Source organism: Pteropus alecto, unplaced genomic scaffold (assembly GCF_000325575.1).
Source record: "Pteropus alecto unplaced genomic scaffold, ASM32557v1 scaffold276, whole genome shotgun sequence".
Taxonomy (NCBI): Eukaryota; Metazoa; Chordata; class Mammalia; order Chiroptera; family Pteropodidae; genus Pteropus; species Pteropus alecto.
In genome coordinates this window covers 2,876,342-2,893,424 of record NW_006438074.1, presented here as the reverse complement: position 1 = coordinate 2,893,424, position 17,083 = coordinate 2,876,342, and the positions used below count along the sequence as shown (strand labels likewise).

The following is a 17,083-nucleotide window of genomic DNA, read 5'->3' as shown; positions in this document are numbered from 1 at the left end:
GAAGAATAAAAGACAAAAGTTTCACCTAATATTCTGATTTGTACTTCATTTTACCTAATCCTTTGGAAAGATTAAAGAATACCTCAATATAATTTTACACTGTTTTAAATTTTCTTTCTAAATATATGTGAACCATGGTTAAATTAACCTGTGTGATGGATATATGCTATGTGATTAATTCTTTGAGACAGTCTTCACAAAGAACTTCAGACATATGTTTAGGTCCACACTTAACAATTGTAGTTAATTTCTATAGCTAATAATTATAGTTAATTTCAAAGGAATTGGAATTATGTTAGGAACATAACAAACTAATTCTAACCTTTAGTACCAGGCAGAGACAGTTATTTTTAAGAGCGCTTTACTTTATCTACACAATATAGATTTTAAAGCTTGAAAGACAAAGTAATCACTTATTTTTAAGAATTATCTGATACCAAAAATTCCACTATTATGAAAGAATTTGAATCATTTCTTGGAGATTATTTTACTAGGACCAGACCTCTATAAACATTTGCGTGTTACACATATGTGATGTAAACCAATGACAGAGGTTGAGGCCTTGTTTTACATAAAAACAAAATGAAAAGTAATAAAATGACTTAAATGACATATGTTAGGAAAACTGTGAGGTGTGACTGTTGAAAATGAAGCACTTACTTCTTCACTGACAAATTTCCACTCCTGCTTCAGTTCTTCACACCACATCTTCCATTCTTTAGCAGCTTCCAGCAAACTCAGCCATTTCTCCCACAGAGCTGACATGGTTCTGAGCAAACATATGCCATTATTATCTGTGCACCTGGGTCTCAGATATCTGAGGGACTGTCGTAGTTTCATTAATTCTTCTTTGGTTGATACAAGATTTGACACTAAGGCCTTAAAACGAAAGAAAGAGAGAAAAAAAGAAAGAAAAGGAACAGGAGGGCTATAATGTCTATTAATTTTTCTGAAAATTATAAACTATTGTAAATCTTGAACAATTAATGATTTTAAATCATCCACAAGTATTATATGACCCATTTTTTAGTCCTTTGGGAAGCCAATTTGAGACAGATAAGAATGATCTATGTATTATTGTATTGTACATAAATATAAAACTATGGGGACAAATAATAACCTATAAACCAATTTTTTCAAGTAAGAATGTGTTTTCAAAGGTGAATATCCTAGAAATCAATTTTGTTAAGTCTCATATTTTGCTAGGTAGTTAATTTGCACAATACTTACTGAATCAACCACCAACATATTATTTAGGTTGTTTGTTTGGGGTGGATGTTAAGCACGGATGATTTAGAATGTTCTCTTCCAAATTCTAATAACATAGTACCATAGAATCGAACAGATAAAAATAAGCAAAAACTAAAATTTATTACTATTACTTGGTAATAGAGTATAAGAAGTAATCAGAATTTACCACTTATGATAGTTGCATTAAATTCTCTGTCATTTTAGTTGCATTAAATTCTCTGCCAGCAACATCCAACAAAATAATATGAAAGGTAAAGCTTTAGAAAGAGTGATCAATGGGACAGCTTGCTGCTGGGGAGACAACGGCCCTGTGAACTTGACTGACCAAATCTCTCAGAACCACTGCTTCACTTTTCCCCTTGGCTTTTGGTCTCAGCACTTTTCTTGAATGTACGATTCAGACTGAAGAGTTCTGTGGGCCATAACAGAGCACCGTTCGCTGCTGCCTCCACCTGCTTCCTGCCTTTTTTTTTTTTTTGCACAATCTTACTGGAGATTTGCAAACACTTTTACCTTGCTCTGTTCCAAGCATTCTAAAGCTTCTTTGTAAGACACTGGCAATGGGGACATGGACATCCCGAGAACTGTCTCCATATGGATGAGGTCACTGCCAATTTTCTCTTTAATTTTTCTATAGCATTTGTAATTCTCGAGACACCTAGTGAATTAGAAAAAAAGTGATATTAAGTTTCATTTAGGGCATAAATTCTGAAATTCCCAGAATGAATTCTGAACACAATAGAAAACAGAATACAATTCTTTTTTGCTATTCAGTGTATTTCAATGAATTTTTATTGACTACCTCCTCCTCACAGGGACCTGCAGAAGACCTTTACTGACAAGTTTAACAGGCAGATAAGACTAGTCTGAAACACCTTAATTGGAAAACTGCATTTTTTAACACTGCTTATGAGGTGTAAATTGATATAATTCTTGTAGAAAACCAGTTACTCTTAAAAATGCTCATATCTTTTGACTCATTAATTCAACTTTTACAATTTAACTCAAGGAATTAATCCTAAAACAGTATAAGGAATTTATCCTAAAACTAATAAAACCTTTTGTACAATATTTTTATTTACTAGACTACTGATTGGCAAAATTGAAACACTTCATATATAACAAAATATTTAGGATAATAAATTTTTAAAGCACATGAAATATTTAGGATAATGATTACTTAAACAAAAGACAGCTGAGTAAATTACAATAATCCATTTTATAAAATATATAGCAATTACAATTATTCCTATAGTCTTTGTTACAATAAGGAAAAGAGTTCATTTTATAAATAAGAGGCAGCATATTTTTATATAGCATAATGTTGTGATATATTTAAAAATAGTATGAATAAACTTATGTATTTAAAACAGATACAGCCTAAATCCCCCACTAAAATCAATTAAAAATTCAGTATCAAGTATTTCTCTTAACTCTTAAAACACAGTAATAAGCTGGCAAAAACTTAAGGAATATTCAGAGGCCCCAAACTAATACACTGAAATAAAATAAGCTCTGGAGCCGTTTTTCATTTTGAGGACATCTCGAGTTCTAATCTTATTGATGTGAACTTCTCCTGGAATGCTGGGGACAGTCACCCAGGACAGATGTTTAGTAGGAGACCTCTTTGTAAAGATATGTGTTACACATATAGCCACAAAAGATCAACCTCCAAAATATAAAATAAATTCCTACAATTCAAGAAGAAAAAGATGAACAACCCAATAAAAACTGTGGAAAGGCTTGAACAAGTATTTTTCAGAAGAGGAAATTGAATGAACTCAGAAGAGGAAATATGAATTCAAATGTGAAAGAAGAAATATTTTTAAAAGAGCCTCAAATTCATTAGCAGTAATAGAAATGCAAATTAAAACCATAATGAAATATTACTTCTCATTCATAAGACTGGCAAAAATTAAATCTCACAACATCAAGTTTTGGCAAGGATATGGGACAATTGGAACACTACTATGCTTCTAGTCTGAGTAGAAATGGCTAAAATTTTTTGAAATTTAAAAATTAAGATATGCATATTTTTTGACCTGGCAACCATAATCCTAGGTATACACCCAAGGGAATCTCTTGCTTTAAAAATGTTCTTAGCAGAACTGTGAATGCAAAAACTATGTAATAACCCAAATGTCTATCAATAGCTGGGTGACAGAATTTTATTATAGATAGGAACATAAATAAATTTCAAGATAATGATGAGTTTGAAATAGATGAAGTAACAGAAAATACATATACTTGAAAATGGGACACAAACATATGGTAAAAATATATTTTAAACCACATAAAGTATTTAGAATAATGATTACTTCTAAGAGAAGAAAGAATGAGCACATAATGGAATTCAAATCTCATAATGTTTATCTTTGAATCTTTGGGTACAAAGCTGCTGAGCACTATTCTTTATAATATATGCAGATTTTTGTTAACATTCTGCTTGAAGGGGATTAAGAGGTACAAACTTAGAGTTATACATAAGTCGCAGGGATGTAATGTGTAGCACAGGGAATATGACCAATAATATCACAATAACTTTGTATGGTGACAGATGGCTACCAGACTTGTGGTGATCAGTTCCTAAGTTGTATGAATGTCAAATCACTATGTTGTACACCTGAAACTAATATAGCATTGTTTGTCAACTATAATTAAAAAGAGCTTCACATTCCAGAGTAGAGGAAAAAAAAAAAAACGGAAACCAAAAATTCTGCTGTATGTACTCAATAATAAGAAAAAATATTATATCTAATGTGTAATAAATATTTCTAATGTATTTCTAATAAGAAAAAATAAGTATTATTTCTAATTATGCATAAATCTATATTTTATGTTCTTAAAGCATTAGGAAAGAAGTACCTACCTTTGCATTTCAGCTTCCTTTACTGTGGCTGCCTCCATCAGGGCTGAGTTCTTAGAAATTATCTCTTGTAAAGTATACTGAAGCTGCAGTTTGGCCTCAGGGCTGGCTATGCTCTCCAATTTCTCGGTGAGGTCCTGGATGTCTGCTATTGAGGATTCCAATTCCTCTCGTTTCCAGCGAGGCATCTCCAGTGATTCTTCTGGATTATCCAGGTCTACCCTATGGTATGCAACGATGGCTTCAAGGGCAGTGATGATCCCCATCGCCCTGGTGACGGCCTCATTGTAGTGTGTCATATTTTCATAAGCATCATTCAAGACATTCTGGTGAACAGGAGATTAAAAGCTGTGACGAAATTGTCAATCTTCTGAGATTTTTATCATTCTTGAATTTTTGTGGTGCATTGATAACATGCCTCTGAGTCTTATGAAAATCAGCATCTCATGCTTTTAGTTTGACTAGTGTTTTAAAATGAATAAGTTTTTGTTTGCATAAAGAAAAACTGTTTCCGGATTTGCTAGAAAATCTAATCTATATTCAAAAATACATTTCATGAATCATGTCTGATGATATGTTTCTGCTCTAGAACTCTTGTATTAGACTACGAATTAAGTAAAATATATTTAATGTATACAGCCTTAATCAATATTTGTGGAAAAAGATGAAAAGGAAACAAACAAAACCACCCAGAACCCCTTCTGTTTTTAATTTAATGGCTCTGCTACTAATTTTGTTTTGAGCACATCACTTAATGCCTCCAGACCTTAGTCTTCTCAATGAAATGAAAAACATTTGAAAAAAATAACTTTAAAGGTCCTTTGCAGTCCATTCTAATCATATTATTTTCGAGATTTATGTACATTGCTTCTGGAAACTATTAAAATCAAATAAAGAAAGATACAGAGAACAGACTGCCGGTAGCCAGAGGTAGGGGTGGGAGTGGGCAAAATGAGAAAAGGGGGTCAAAAGCTACAGACTTACAGTTATAAAATAAAAAGTCATGGTGATGTAATGTATGACATGGCAAGTATAGTTAATAACATTGTACTTCATATTTGAAAGTTGCTAAGAGACTAGATCTTAAAAGTTCTAATCATAGGGGAAAAAATTCTGTAACTGTATGGTGACAGATGTTAACTAGATTTGTTGTTGTGATCATTTTGCAATATATACAAATATAGAATCATTATGTTGTACACATGAAACTAATGTTATGTGTCAATTATACCTCAATAAAAAAATGAAGTAGAGAAGTATTCAATTTACTCAACATTTGTTAAGTGTCAATTTAAAGAACATATTAGGGTTCCTAGAATGGACATCACATTTCTGCAGCATTTATACCTATCAAAATATTGCAAACATATTATCTAATAAGCCTTGAATTAAAGGGAGTTAATTTCCCCATCCTATAAATTTAATGTGACAATTCTGAAAACACAGTGAAAGGCATTATATTAAACACAGTGTTTTCCAATGTTGCCTATGATATCTACCCTATAATTGCAGGAAAGGAAGAAGTAGGTTGGAGTCACTCTGCAACAGAGGTCAGCAAATTTTTCCTATAAAGGGTCAGACTAAATATTTTAGGCTTTGCAGGCCATCTAGACTATCACAACTACTCAGTCCTTTTATTGTAGCACGAAAGCAGCCATATACAATCTGTAAAAGAATAGGGCAGGGTTGTATTCCAATAAAACTTTATTTACAAAATCAGGCACTATGGGCAGACTTGGCCCACGGGCCTTAATTTGATGACCTCTGCTTTAAAATCAGACAGATCTTAACTTGAATCCTAGTTCTGTTACTGTTACAAGACCCTGAGAAAACTGTTGATGTTTCTGAACTTCAATTTCCTTATTTTAAAATGGGACTATAATAGCACTCACCTCACTGTTGCTGAGATGATTAAAGGTGAGGTGTTCAGCACAGTGCCTAGACATTGTAAGTTCTAAGCGAATGTTAGTTATTACTCAGTGTCCTTTTCTCTACACCATATTTCTTCCATTGTGCCCTACTAGTTTTAAAAAACAAAAACAACTTTGCTCTAAGCTCAACCGAGGCTACAAGGGATATAAAAACAAGGAATAAAACTCATCTTTTCCCAAACTATGTCTTTCGTTTATGTAGGTTTAGCACCATTTTAGATGTAGAATGAGTTGGGATTATGAACTGACACTTTGCAATTTTTTAATTGACTATTCTGAAGAGAATTTTCCTGCAGAACCTGTAACTTCTTGAGAAGTGCCAATATTAACTGAAATAAAACATAAAATCTTTGAAATAAAAATAGATGTTAACCACCCAATTTAAAAACTTACTGTGCGCAAGTCGATGCTTGTATTAAGCTGCATATAAAGATGTTCAATGTCACGCAATTTTGTCTCCACATCACTAGCTTCAGAAGAGTTTTCTGCTCTTTGCTTCTCAGTAACAGTTACAGCTTTAATGCTATACATTTCCGCCTGAACTTGTTCTTGAAATGCTTCGCAATTATCCATTTCACGTTGAATATGTTCGATTTTCAAATTTATAAGTAAAGGCTGTTGTAACTGAGATTTTATCTGGTTCAAAACATGTAAGGAATTTTCTAGTTTGTCCTGAAAATTCTTTTCATCTATTTCTTTTGGTTGGGATTCTAGTGCTATGTTTTGGAGAGCTTTGTGTAACTCATCATTTTCTTCTGCATATGGCTTTATTTGTAGTATTTCTTTCTCTTTGAACAAGTCACCAAAGGCCTTATTTTCACTTAATTTCTTTACTATTTCATGATATAAGCACATGGCTTTCTCGATTCTCTGATTCAAAATTTGAGCACTGAGTAGACGGCTTTCTGGTGAAGTATTAGAGGCTGTTAGTACTCCTTCAGCCCTTTTCTTAATTTGCAAATCCATTGCCCTCAGTTTACTTAGTGATGCTTGATATTTGCCATATTCTATCATAAATGTGTCCAACTTCTTAATTTTTTCTTCGAGTTCCTTTTCTTTTTCAATTGCTTGGGACCGTAACTGGTCAAGCTGGGAACAATCCCAATTCAGTCCTATATCGTCAAATACTTCTTTAAGTTTCATTATCTGTAAGATACTAGATTGAATACCAGTGAGTCGGTCTTTAAGACTACAGAACTCTTCTTTAACATCCTGATTTACTTCTTGCTTTAGCAGCAGTTCATTGTGCTGTATGTTATCAAGTTCCTTCTGAAGCACAGATGTTTGTTCATGGACTTTTCTGGAAAAATTTATCTTGTGTTCTACTTCATTACATTTATTCTGAATGAATCTTTGTGTTCTGTTGGCTCTCGTCTTAAGGTTTTTCAATTGATCATCCAGAAATAATCTTTCAAACACATTTAGATCCTTACAAATGTTTGTTAGTTCCTGAAGATGTGCTGAGATTATGCTCTCAATTTCTTGCAGTTCCTTCTGAGAAGTCATCAAAGTGACACGCTGATGTTCTAGTTCAGCTTCTGTGGAGGGTGTTCCCATTTTGGGAATCGTCAATGTTTCACTTCCTTGGAGAGAAAGCTGAACCTTCTCAATTGCTGCAACAAGTCTGCTTCTTTCTTCCAATTTAAATTCTAACAGCTGGGACCTTTGAGTCGATTTTAAAACTAGCATTTGGCATTGACTTTGTAAGTCCTGTAGGAGGTTATTTAAATCATCACTCTCATGTGCTGTAAGGTTAGTAATGTTATTTTTGACCTCTTCAACCAGTGACTCCACAGCCTGCTGCTTACCCAGGATGCCATCGTGCATCACTTTGCATTTTCTGATCTGAGAAAGAATGTCATCTGGGAGAAGGGAAATGGTAGGAACGAGTTCACCTAAAAGGTTCTTGACCCATAAGATTGTCTCTTTCACCTTGTTTCTCACTTCACACTTCTTGATCTGATTTTCCAGCTCTCTGTTTAATGGCTCCAATGCTTCCAATTGCTTCTGCAAATTATTTATTGCATCTTCCAAAATCTTCTTTTCTTTTTCTCCCCAAATCCTCTTCATCTGGAGTTCAGCTTGCCCCTTTAAAACAGACAACCTGTGCTTGAGAGTCTGGAGTTCAGTGACCAAAGCAACCATACTTTGTGTCCCTTCCTGTTCTGGCGAGCTCAGCCTTAACCGGAGACACTGCTGCTGCTGCTGCAGAGAAATGTCAAGGTCTTGGATTTTACTCATGAGAAATGTAAATTCCTCATGTTCCACCACTTGCTGAGAATACTTCTTTTGAACCAGTTGTTCCACTTGTTCCCACCCATGTTCAAGTTGCCTGATCTGGCTTTCTAACAACTTCTTATCCATGTCAGTCAGACAGTTTGATAAATTTTCCCATTCAATTTTCATCTTGCTTAAAGAATCTTTTGCTTTTTCTATTGATGCCAGCAATTTCTGAATTTTGGCCAGATAGGTTGCATTGTCCAGTGGTCCCCTGGAAAAAGAAGAAAAATGGAGCTTGTTAATATTTAGATAGATAACATTAAAAGAAATTAATTCTGCTTTGAATTCACAGAAGAGAAGATTAGGTTGTCTATAAGAGCACTATGTCTTTAAAATAAAATCAGAATCTTGTTTTCTATGGTTTTCAATTAGTTTGGGACACTGTAGAGAACTCACCTATAATATATGAGTATCATAAAAATTCAGAACCACAGAAAAAGAGTGAAGAATGAAAGGAACAATATATATAAAAGTACTCTGTAACCTGTGAAATACTTGCACAAAGGTTAGTCTAGGGCTAAGAGAAATCACTACAACAGTCAGCCCCTTTGTTATCTTCTTTCCAATAATAATGATATACTAAGAAGGTATAATCATCAGGCTAATCTTTTGAATACAAAAATGTTTCCTCATAGAGTATTACTGAAAGTAAACCTCATTTAAACATAAATATAAACATAAATATAAATAATGAGAAAATGTTTACATGTTAAGACTATAACAATTTACCATTGTTTTCAAAGCCAGAAAGAGTACATCTATTTTAATAGGAACCATTACAATATATATAATATATATTAAATGTTCCGAAATATTTAAACTAATTATGCTGATATTAAACAATTGTATATGTTTTTCTCCATCCCCATAGTTTAGAATAAATTCTTGATGAAAAGAATACTGATTTCCACAGAACTTAAATCTATTTTGCAGATATTTAGAGTATGAATTAACTGTTTAACAAATTAATTTTTTAGATTTGTATAATTTAATTATAAAATTAGTATCAGTAATATAATTTTCTTGCCTGAAACTAAGTTTTCTTTAATGGCTTCCATATGGAATTAATTTCCACACTGTAGTATTAAAATCATAATATCCTTTATAGTATAAACTCTTAAAACCCTAGGCCTGTCCAAGATAGGGGAATTTGTGCTTGAATAAAATGAATGCAAGTCTTAAATTTTTACACTTACACTTTTAGACTCTCTTTTTCTGTCAACAAGGCTTTCATCGAGGATTCAACTGCAGCAAAGTGTTCCTGAAAATCTTTAAGGAGACAATATTGGCTTTCTTTATTTTTCTTCAAAGTAATAAGTGCCTGAAGCAGATTGTCCAAGTGCTGCACTGAATTCCTTGTACTGTGGAGAGCCAAGGCACTTGTTTCTGTTTTGTTGAAATATTCAGTTTGTTCTACTGGTTCAATGGCTGCCTTCTTTGCTTCCAATTGGCTATATAATTCCTAAAAACAAGTCAAGGAAATCAGTAAGTGTATATTCACTCATTCACTTATTAATTAATTCATTCATTTTCGAACTCTATCCCAAGATGATGTTTTAAATATTTCATTTGCACATAGAGAAACTTAAGGCCTGACATTTAAAAGATTTTTTTCACTAGAATTATGTTAAAATCTAGACTAAAACTCACCATTGGTCTAGCATTTAATAGCAATTAGATTACCCTATTGTGCCAAAAGTTTCTATAACGTCAAAAGGAAGATTTCTTTTCTTTTTATTATTTATATACACCTCCTATTTCATGTTTTAGATACATGTTTACTGTATGTAAACCTAGTTAAAATTGTAGGGGTCGTTTTTAAAAATGTGACCAAGTATTGTACTTTTAGATTACTATACATAGCTATATGTATATAAATACATAAACACAGCTATCTAAACACAGGTATAAAAACATAATGTTGATAATCAGAAAAAATAAAAGGAATCTGTCAAAATCAGATGAATATATATGACTAAGAAAAGGCATGATGACAAGTCAGAATCTCTAAATTTTGTTACTGAATAAGTAAGTTTTTAGGAACTTTGTGAAAAAGAAGGAACACTAATGGTCATTAAACTCCTCCACTTTTTAAATGGAAAGAGTTATACAACTTACTGATGAGTACATAATTATATAGTTACCAAATTGATCATCAGGCAAAGGTTAAATAAGACTTTTCACTCTGTGCAAGCAAGTTTCTGGTAATTAAAAGATATTGTATCGCTCTGGATAAATGATGCAATCATGTTGCCAGTGTTTTTCTTGTTTCCATACCTCTATCTCTTTTAATTGTTCATTTCTTAACGTAACATCTAATTCTAAAGGTTGATTTTGCAGCTCATTGACTTTCTGCTCATCTTCAGTGTTTTTCATGCTTTCTTGAACATTGAGAGAAAGTTGTTTTGACAAAACCATTTCCACAGCTGAATTCTGAAAACATAAAAAGATTAATTGCTGAATAGTCTGCCTTTCAAATAATTATTTTTCTTGCTGAAAGCACTGCAGTGTCTATTTATTCATATTAAAAACTTTTTTAAAAAAAGTATATTTGAACATGACCAAGGATAATTTTTCCATGTAACATTTAATGTCAATATTGATATTCCAAGAAAAGTTAAACTTTTTTGACAAGACAGTATAGGATCTAGCAATGTTCAATTATATACAGAGGCATAATTTACATAATCAAAGAAAGAAAAGATATGAAAACAGAAGTTTCAAAGTTTATACTTCGTATTCACCATGATGCCGAGAGCAGGGAAAATAATAAACATTCAATGTTACCTATTAATAGTTTAAAATAATAAGTGGATAAATGGAGGAAACAACAAGATTTCATGATATTAAGAATGATTTATGCCTTAACCAGTTTGTAGTAAGAATTTTAACCTATGTAAGGCAGAACAGATTATATATGGAAAAATTTGATCTTTTCTGAAAACTGTAAGAACTTGAGGTTCTCAGTAGGATAGAGACAGCATCTGCATTCATTTATTCATTCTTTCAACAAATATTGGTTGAGCATTTACATGTACCAGGCACCATGTCGGTAATTTTAAAAGATTTCCATAATTTTGCTAAGATATTAGTTTTTATTTCCAGGTTATTTTACAAATGAAATGCCATTTAATTCTGCTATATACTTTCATGTCAGTAAAATCTTTGAGGTATCAAGTCTATGAATAAAATGTGCCCATACCCCAAACACGGTTACATTTGTTGTCTTAAAAATACTACCTAGATAGTAATGTAAGATGTTAACAGTTTGGGAAACTGGGTAAGGGATACATGGGAACTTTCTGTACTACCTCTGCAACTTTTCTGTCAGTGTGAAACTATTCTAAAATTAAAAGTTTATTTAAATAAGATAGGTTCTGTCTGGAGCTTCACTGATACTAAGTGATTAAAAATTTTCGGCTGGCTTTTACTGGTTTTGAAATACTTGGCTGGCACTAAGTACAAGTCATTTCTCTAAAAAGAAGACAAATGACTGAAATGATTTTGCAAATTTCCTCCAGTTCAACAATTCATTGTGGTTAAATCTATATGGAGGGCAGCATAAAGGGAAAAGGCCCGGGAAGGCTATGAGAGGAAAGGATAGGTGCCGCAATACAAGCTTCGCAGCCAATGGGGGCCTCTTTGCCATGAGCCACAGGATATGAGGTGGACGCCTGCCTCTTTTCCACCTGATGGTTCCTGTTACTTACAATATCCTCAAACTCCACATGAGGAACAAGAGCTAAAGGTCTAGATTCTAGGTAAACTTTACTTATTACTAATCTTCTACTAAGAATTCATAGCCCTTGGTCTCTCTTACCTGATGGACAAGTGACTAAGAACTAGCAACCTTTGCAACGTGCCATTTGTAATCTGCCTTTAGTGGTCAGAGAGGGCATTCTGAAAAACCTGAAATCACCCCAAAACGCCATTTGTTTACTAACCCCAAAAGCCATGTTCCTATGCTGGCAGAATATCCAACAGAATCGCTCAAACGAACATTTCAAATTTAAAAAGTAACATTCCTTTGCTCATGCCAGAGAGGTTGGAACACAGACTGAAGGTCCTGATTGGCTCATGAAAGATTCTTTCGTAACCAGTCATCCTTTGCTCATCACCCTTGGCTATATTTTATTTTGATTTTGTAGGCTTATTTAAAAGTATAAGCTATTTCAAATATACTTAAAAGAATAAATTATGACAGATACTCATTACCCACAAAACAAACGTATGTGATATCATTTTCCATATTAGAAATATAATTTCAAGCCCAACCCTTATCCCTTTATCATCTTTTTTCCCACAGAACTAATCACTAAAATCCACACATACAAGTTTTATACTTTTAATACACATATTAGTATTTATACAGTATTCACGTATTTTTAATTCTTATAAAATTGGAATCATGCATATATTGTTTTATAAGATGCCTTTCTCCCACTCAGTTGTATGTTCTGAGGTTTACCCGGGTTGACAGATATAGAAAGTACAGTCATTTTAGCTTTGTGTACTATTCTGCTTTCTGGATGAAGACGACAGCTACTATGAATAACATTTTTCCAATTTTTCCCATTATAGATGTTGCCGTGATAAATACCTTTGTGTGGGTCTTTTTGCAAAAATGTGTGAGTTTCTTTAGGCTATTTTCCTTGAACTGTAATTACTAGTGACAGAATATGCTCCCTTTGATTCTCAATAGTTATCAATTTTTTCTCCAAACTGAATTACAATTTTTATACCCACCAGCATGGCAAAAGAATTTGTATTTTCCCTAATCGTCTCCAACATTTGGCGCTAACAGATTTTAATTTCTGCCAATATAATGGGTGTGAAATTGATAACATTATTTTTTAATGCTATTTCCCTAACTGCTAACAAGACAAAGCTATTCTTCATATCCTTATTGGTCATGTGAGTCTTACCTTCTCTTCATAGACTTTTAATTGAGATGCCATTTTGGCTGTTTTCACATTCTGGATACTAATCTTCTAACAGTTTTATGCATTGCAATTATTATCTTCCAGTAGAGATAGTCTTTAAACTTTGTATCTTTGTATGGGGTGGCTTTTGTTGAACAAAAGTTTAATGTTTTAATGCAGTCAAGTTTACCAAATTCATCAATCTTTTCCTGTTTTGGATTCTGCTCTTAAAGCCTGTTTAAGATAGTCTTCCATGCCCTGAGATCACAGAAATAGTCCTTATATTTTCTTGCGAAGGTTCTAAATTTTTTCCCTTCATATGTAAGTTTTCCTGTAACATATTTTTGCATAAGGTTTAAGAAAGGTAAATTCAATCTTCGAAAATGTAAGTATTTTGCCTCACTCTAAACTGACAGTTTACGGGCCTTTTTAGTTGTATCACAGCAAAATGAATAAAAGACAGATGGTGAAGGGTACTAGTTTTGAAGATACAATTTAAAATAATTCTAACCCTGATTTTCTTGCCTGAAGCAAAAAACTCATTTTCATCTGTTTTCCTTTAATCTTTGCTAGACTATTAATTTTGAGTCATTATGTAATATATCTGTCATAGGCAATTAAAACATGGTCTTATCAGGATTATCAGGAAAAAAAACTGATAGTTTAGTTGAATATGAAGTGTAGGTTGTTGACATTAATTTTTGTAGGTTGTTGACATTAATTTTTGTCCCAGCCCCATGAAAATGCTATTACATTGTCTCCTGGCTTTCGGTGTTAAGAACTCTGTTATCAACATAATTGTTCTTTTTTCTTTGGTTGCCTTTGAAATTCTACTTTTTGGCTTTAGTGATATACTACTTAAATATAATGTATTTATGTAATAATTTGTTTCTATTTAGCTGTTTAAAACTCTCTGTACTTCCTGAAGTTTCAAATTTTTCCCTAATTCTGGAAAATTTTCAGCATCGCTTTTCCTCCATTCTCTCCTCCTAGAATTCTTATCAGAATTGTGTTAGCCCATTTCAGTAAAGCCTCTGGGTTTCTTAAATCTCTAATTTTCCATCTTTTTATAGCTCTGTGTTGGATCATGGGTAATTTTCTCAGTCACAATTTTCTCAGTTCTCGCTAACTCTCTCTTCAAGCTGAGTCAAGTTTGCTACTTAATCTGGCCAGAGTAATCTGAATTTCAATGATTATTCTTTTACTTATTGAAATTTCATATGGTTCTTTCTCAAATATTCCCCTTTTTTTTTCAAAGTACTTAATTCCTTCCTTATGATTTCAAATCCTTCTTTTATACCATACTCATTTAAAACATATTATTGTATAATATCTTCCAGATTGCTGCATTGTCTCACTTTCATCATTTGTAGTGATGAGGACTTTTCTCTGTAGTGGAATATTCCTTGGTGTTATGGATTGATTGATTTACATTAACTCATAGTTATCAGACTTTTTTTTTTTAACTCCATTGTGGGAATCCTTATGTCCTGACTGGTAAAAGTGATCCCTCTGTATGGATTTGTTTGCTTTTTCCAGGTACCCCAAAAAGGGAGGGAGGGAGACAGACAGACAGATCGATATAGAGTCTGATTTTCATGTTAATTTCTGGACTTGAACTGATCCACAATGCAAATAGTATAGGTTTGGACTCTAAAACTATTTGAGATACAGGATTTCGTTTAGTTTCTCATGAGAGACCTTTTCTTCCCAACTATAGTCAGAACAAACTAGTCTTGGTCCTTTCTCTGGATAGATATTTTTTAGTCTACCTTTCTCCCTAGGTAAAAACTTTTCAAGAGGTGTCTGTTCTGGAGGATCCGTTCCAATGCATGGCCTCTCATGCGCCATCATGAACTCTAAGCCCCTGGACACCTGAGTCTGTCTCTTCCCATGGTTCCTGAAATTTCTCTTTAAAAATAGCATAAACATAAGACAAAGTATAAATTTTAAATAGTGTAATAAGTGTATATACTGAGCCTCTGAGCATAAATGGAATTTTTAAAGTAAAAAATAAATTTCAAGTGAAAAATTACCATTCTATCAAAAGCCTGGCTGAGTTATACTGCCAACTCCAATGTACTGTATATTTGAAACTAATTTAAATAAATAAATTTATTTTTTTAAATGTTACTTTTTTTCAATCACACACCTTTCCTTAGATTTTGTTCTACTTGGAAAGGAATAGGACCTAAGAGAAAGAATATCATCAATTCTCCTTAAGGACAGGACTACGATGTTTCATCTCTATGTTCTTTAATTCACAAAGTAAACATTTTACTTTAACATTTAAAAACAATAAGCTCTAAACCACTGAGCATTGTCTCTAGCTTAGGAAATATATCAGCACAGCCAAAGAAGTAAGTCCATACAGCTTCAATATCTCTTTTCCCATTCAGGGCAATGGCCCAGCGACTGTAATAATTCTGTGACAGTGAGAAGCCCAAATCTATCACTTGTAACCTACCAACCAAGAGTGGGACAGTGTCATACAAGCTCTAGAGGATATATTTCTTTCTTCTCTAAAGCATTTCAATATGCTTTAAAGCAGTGAAAAACAATTCTAAGCATAAGCATACCATATCATCACCATCAGAGACAAAACTGAAAGGCAGACCGACAATCTCATAGGCTGCCTCTTTGTCTTACTTAGCATGTCTAAAATGTTAAGGTGACCTGTAAGGTACTCATGACTCAGCCAGCCTCTCCTATCTCTCAAGCCTCATGCAGTCCTCCACTTTCTGTGCAGTGGCCTAATTTGTTCCTGACTGCTCATGCTCTCTTCTACCACAAGAGTAAACTGCTCTTTTTCTGTCGAGAATGCTTCCAACACCCAGCCCTGACCGCTGTTAATTCCAGTCTCAGTTCAAATGTCATTTCCTTAGAGAAGTTCTCTCTGACTACAGCTCAAGTCAGACTCCTTTATTCAGACTATCGTAGAAATGTGTTCCTCCCTTTAGTTCCTAGAATTAGTCTCTCATTAGTTAATTAGTTGATTAATGTATATCTCTTTTATAGACTAGAAGCTCTGTGAGATTAGAAACCATGTCTATTTTCACTTACCAGTGAACCCTCACCGCCTGTTCAATAAATTTTTACTGAATAGATATACAGATGAATTCATATTAATGAAAAAAGAATTTTATTTAGTCTTCAACTGTCAAGATTAACAATCTGTGGACTGTGAAGAAGAGTGGAAACAAACTGAGGACCTGTCAATCTAGCTGTTGTTGACCAGGCATCCACTAGGAATTATAGGAACAGGGTTTGCTTGGGCACAACGAGAACAGAGAAGATTTCACTCACTCACAAGAAATCAATAAAAGGTCCACTGAGGTCAGAGAGCATGAGCATATTAAATTTTAAGTAACAAGCCACATAACGTATTTGATAAAATGATGGAGTAAACCACTTAAGCATCAGTCTGGTAGAGGATGCCCGGGTTCTAGTCACAACTCTGCTATGACAATTTGGTCAATAATGTCTCTGACTTCAATTCCATCAACTGAAACACCAGGGTTAGGCTGTAAGTTTTCTAAGGTCTCTCAGCCTAAGATTTCAGAACTTTGTAGAATGTTCTAAAATGCATGCTTCTCGCAGATGTTAATACAGTACACAATGTAAGCCATGTGTCCTGTACAGGGATAAATTCTAGATTGTGAAAATACCTCAGAGTAAAAAGCAAGATTTGCACGCTGGCCAGAAGGAGCAAACAGTACACTTCAAAGACAGAGATGACCCATGGCCCAACTATATGTTTCATTACAAAAAAATTTTACTGTGTTATGAGGATAAATAACACCAGAAATAGACATCATTTACTCCATAACTGA

General features: G+C 33.4%; 1 protein-coding gene across 1 annotated transcript in view; it reads right to left on the bottom strand.

Annotated features, from left to right (window-relative positions):
- SYNE2 (spectrin repeat containing nuclear envelope protein 2) overlaps positions 1–17,083 on the bottom strand; it is a 272,180-nt gene that overhangs the window by 117,644 nt on the left and 137,453 nt on the right. Inside the window, exons 46-51 of the mRNA XM_025049097.1 lie at positions 10,606–10,761; positions 9,525–9,790; positions 6,442–8,539; positions 4,121–4,443; positions 1,765–1,909; positions 661–879 (exon numbers count right to left, since the gene is read on the bottom strand). Coding sequence (XP_024904865.1) covers positions 661–879; positions 1,765–1,909; positions 4,121–4,443; positions 6,442–8,539; positions 9,525–9,790; positions 10,606–10,761 — 3,207 coding nt within the window. The remainder of the gene's footprint in view (positions 1–660; positions 880–1,764; positions 1,910–4,120; positions 4,444–6,441; positions 8,540–9,524; positions 9,791–10,605; positions 10,762–17,083) is intronic.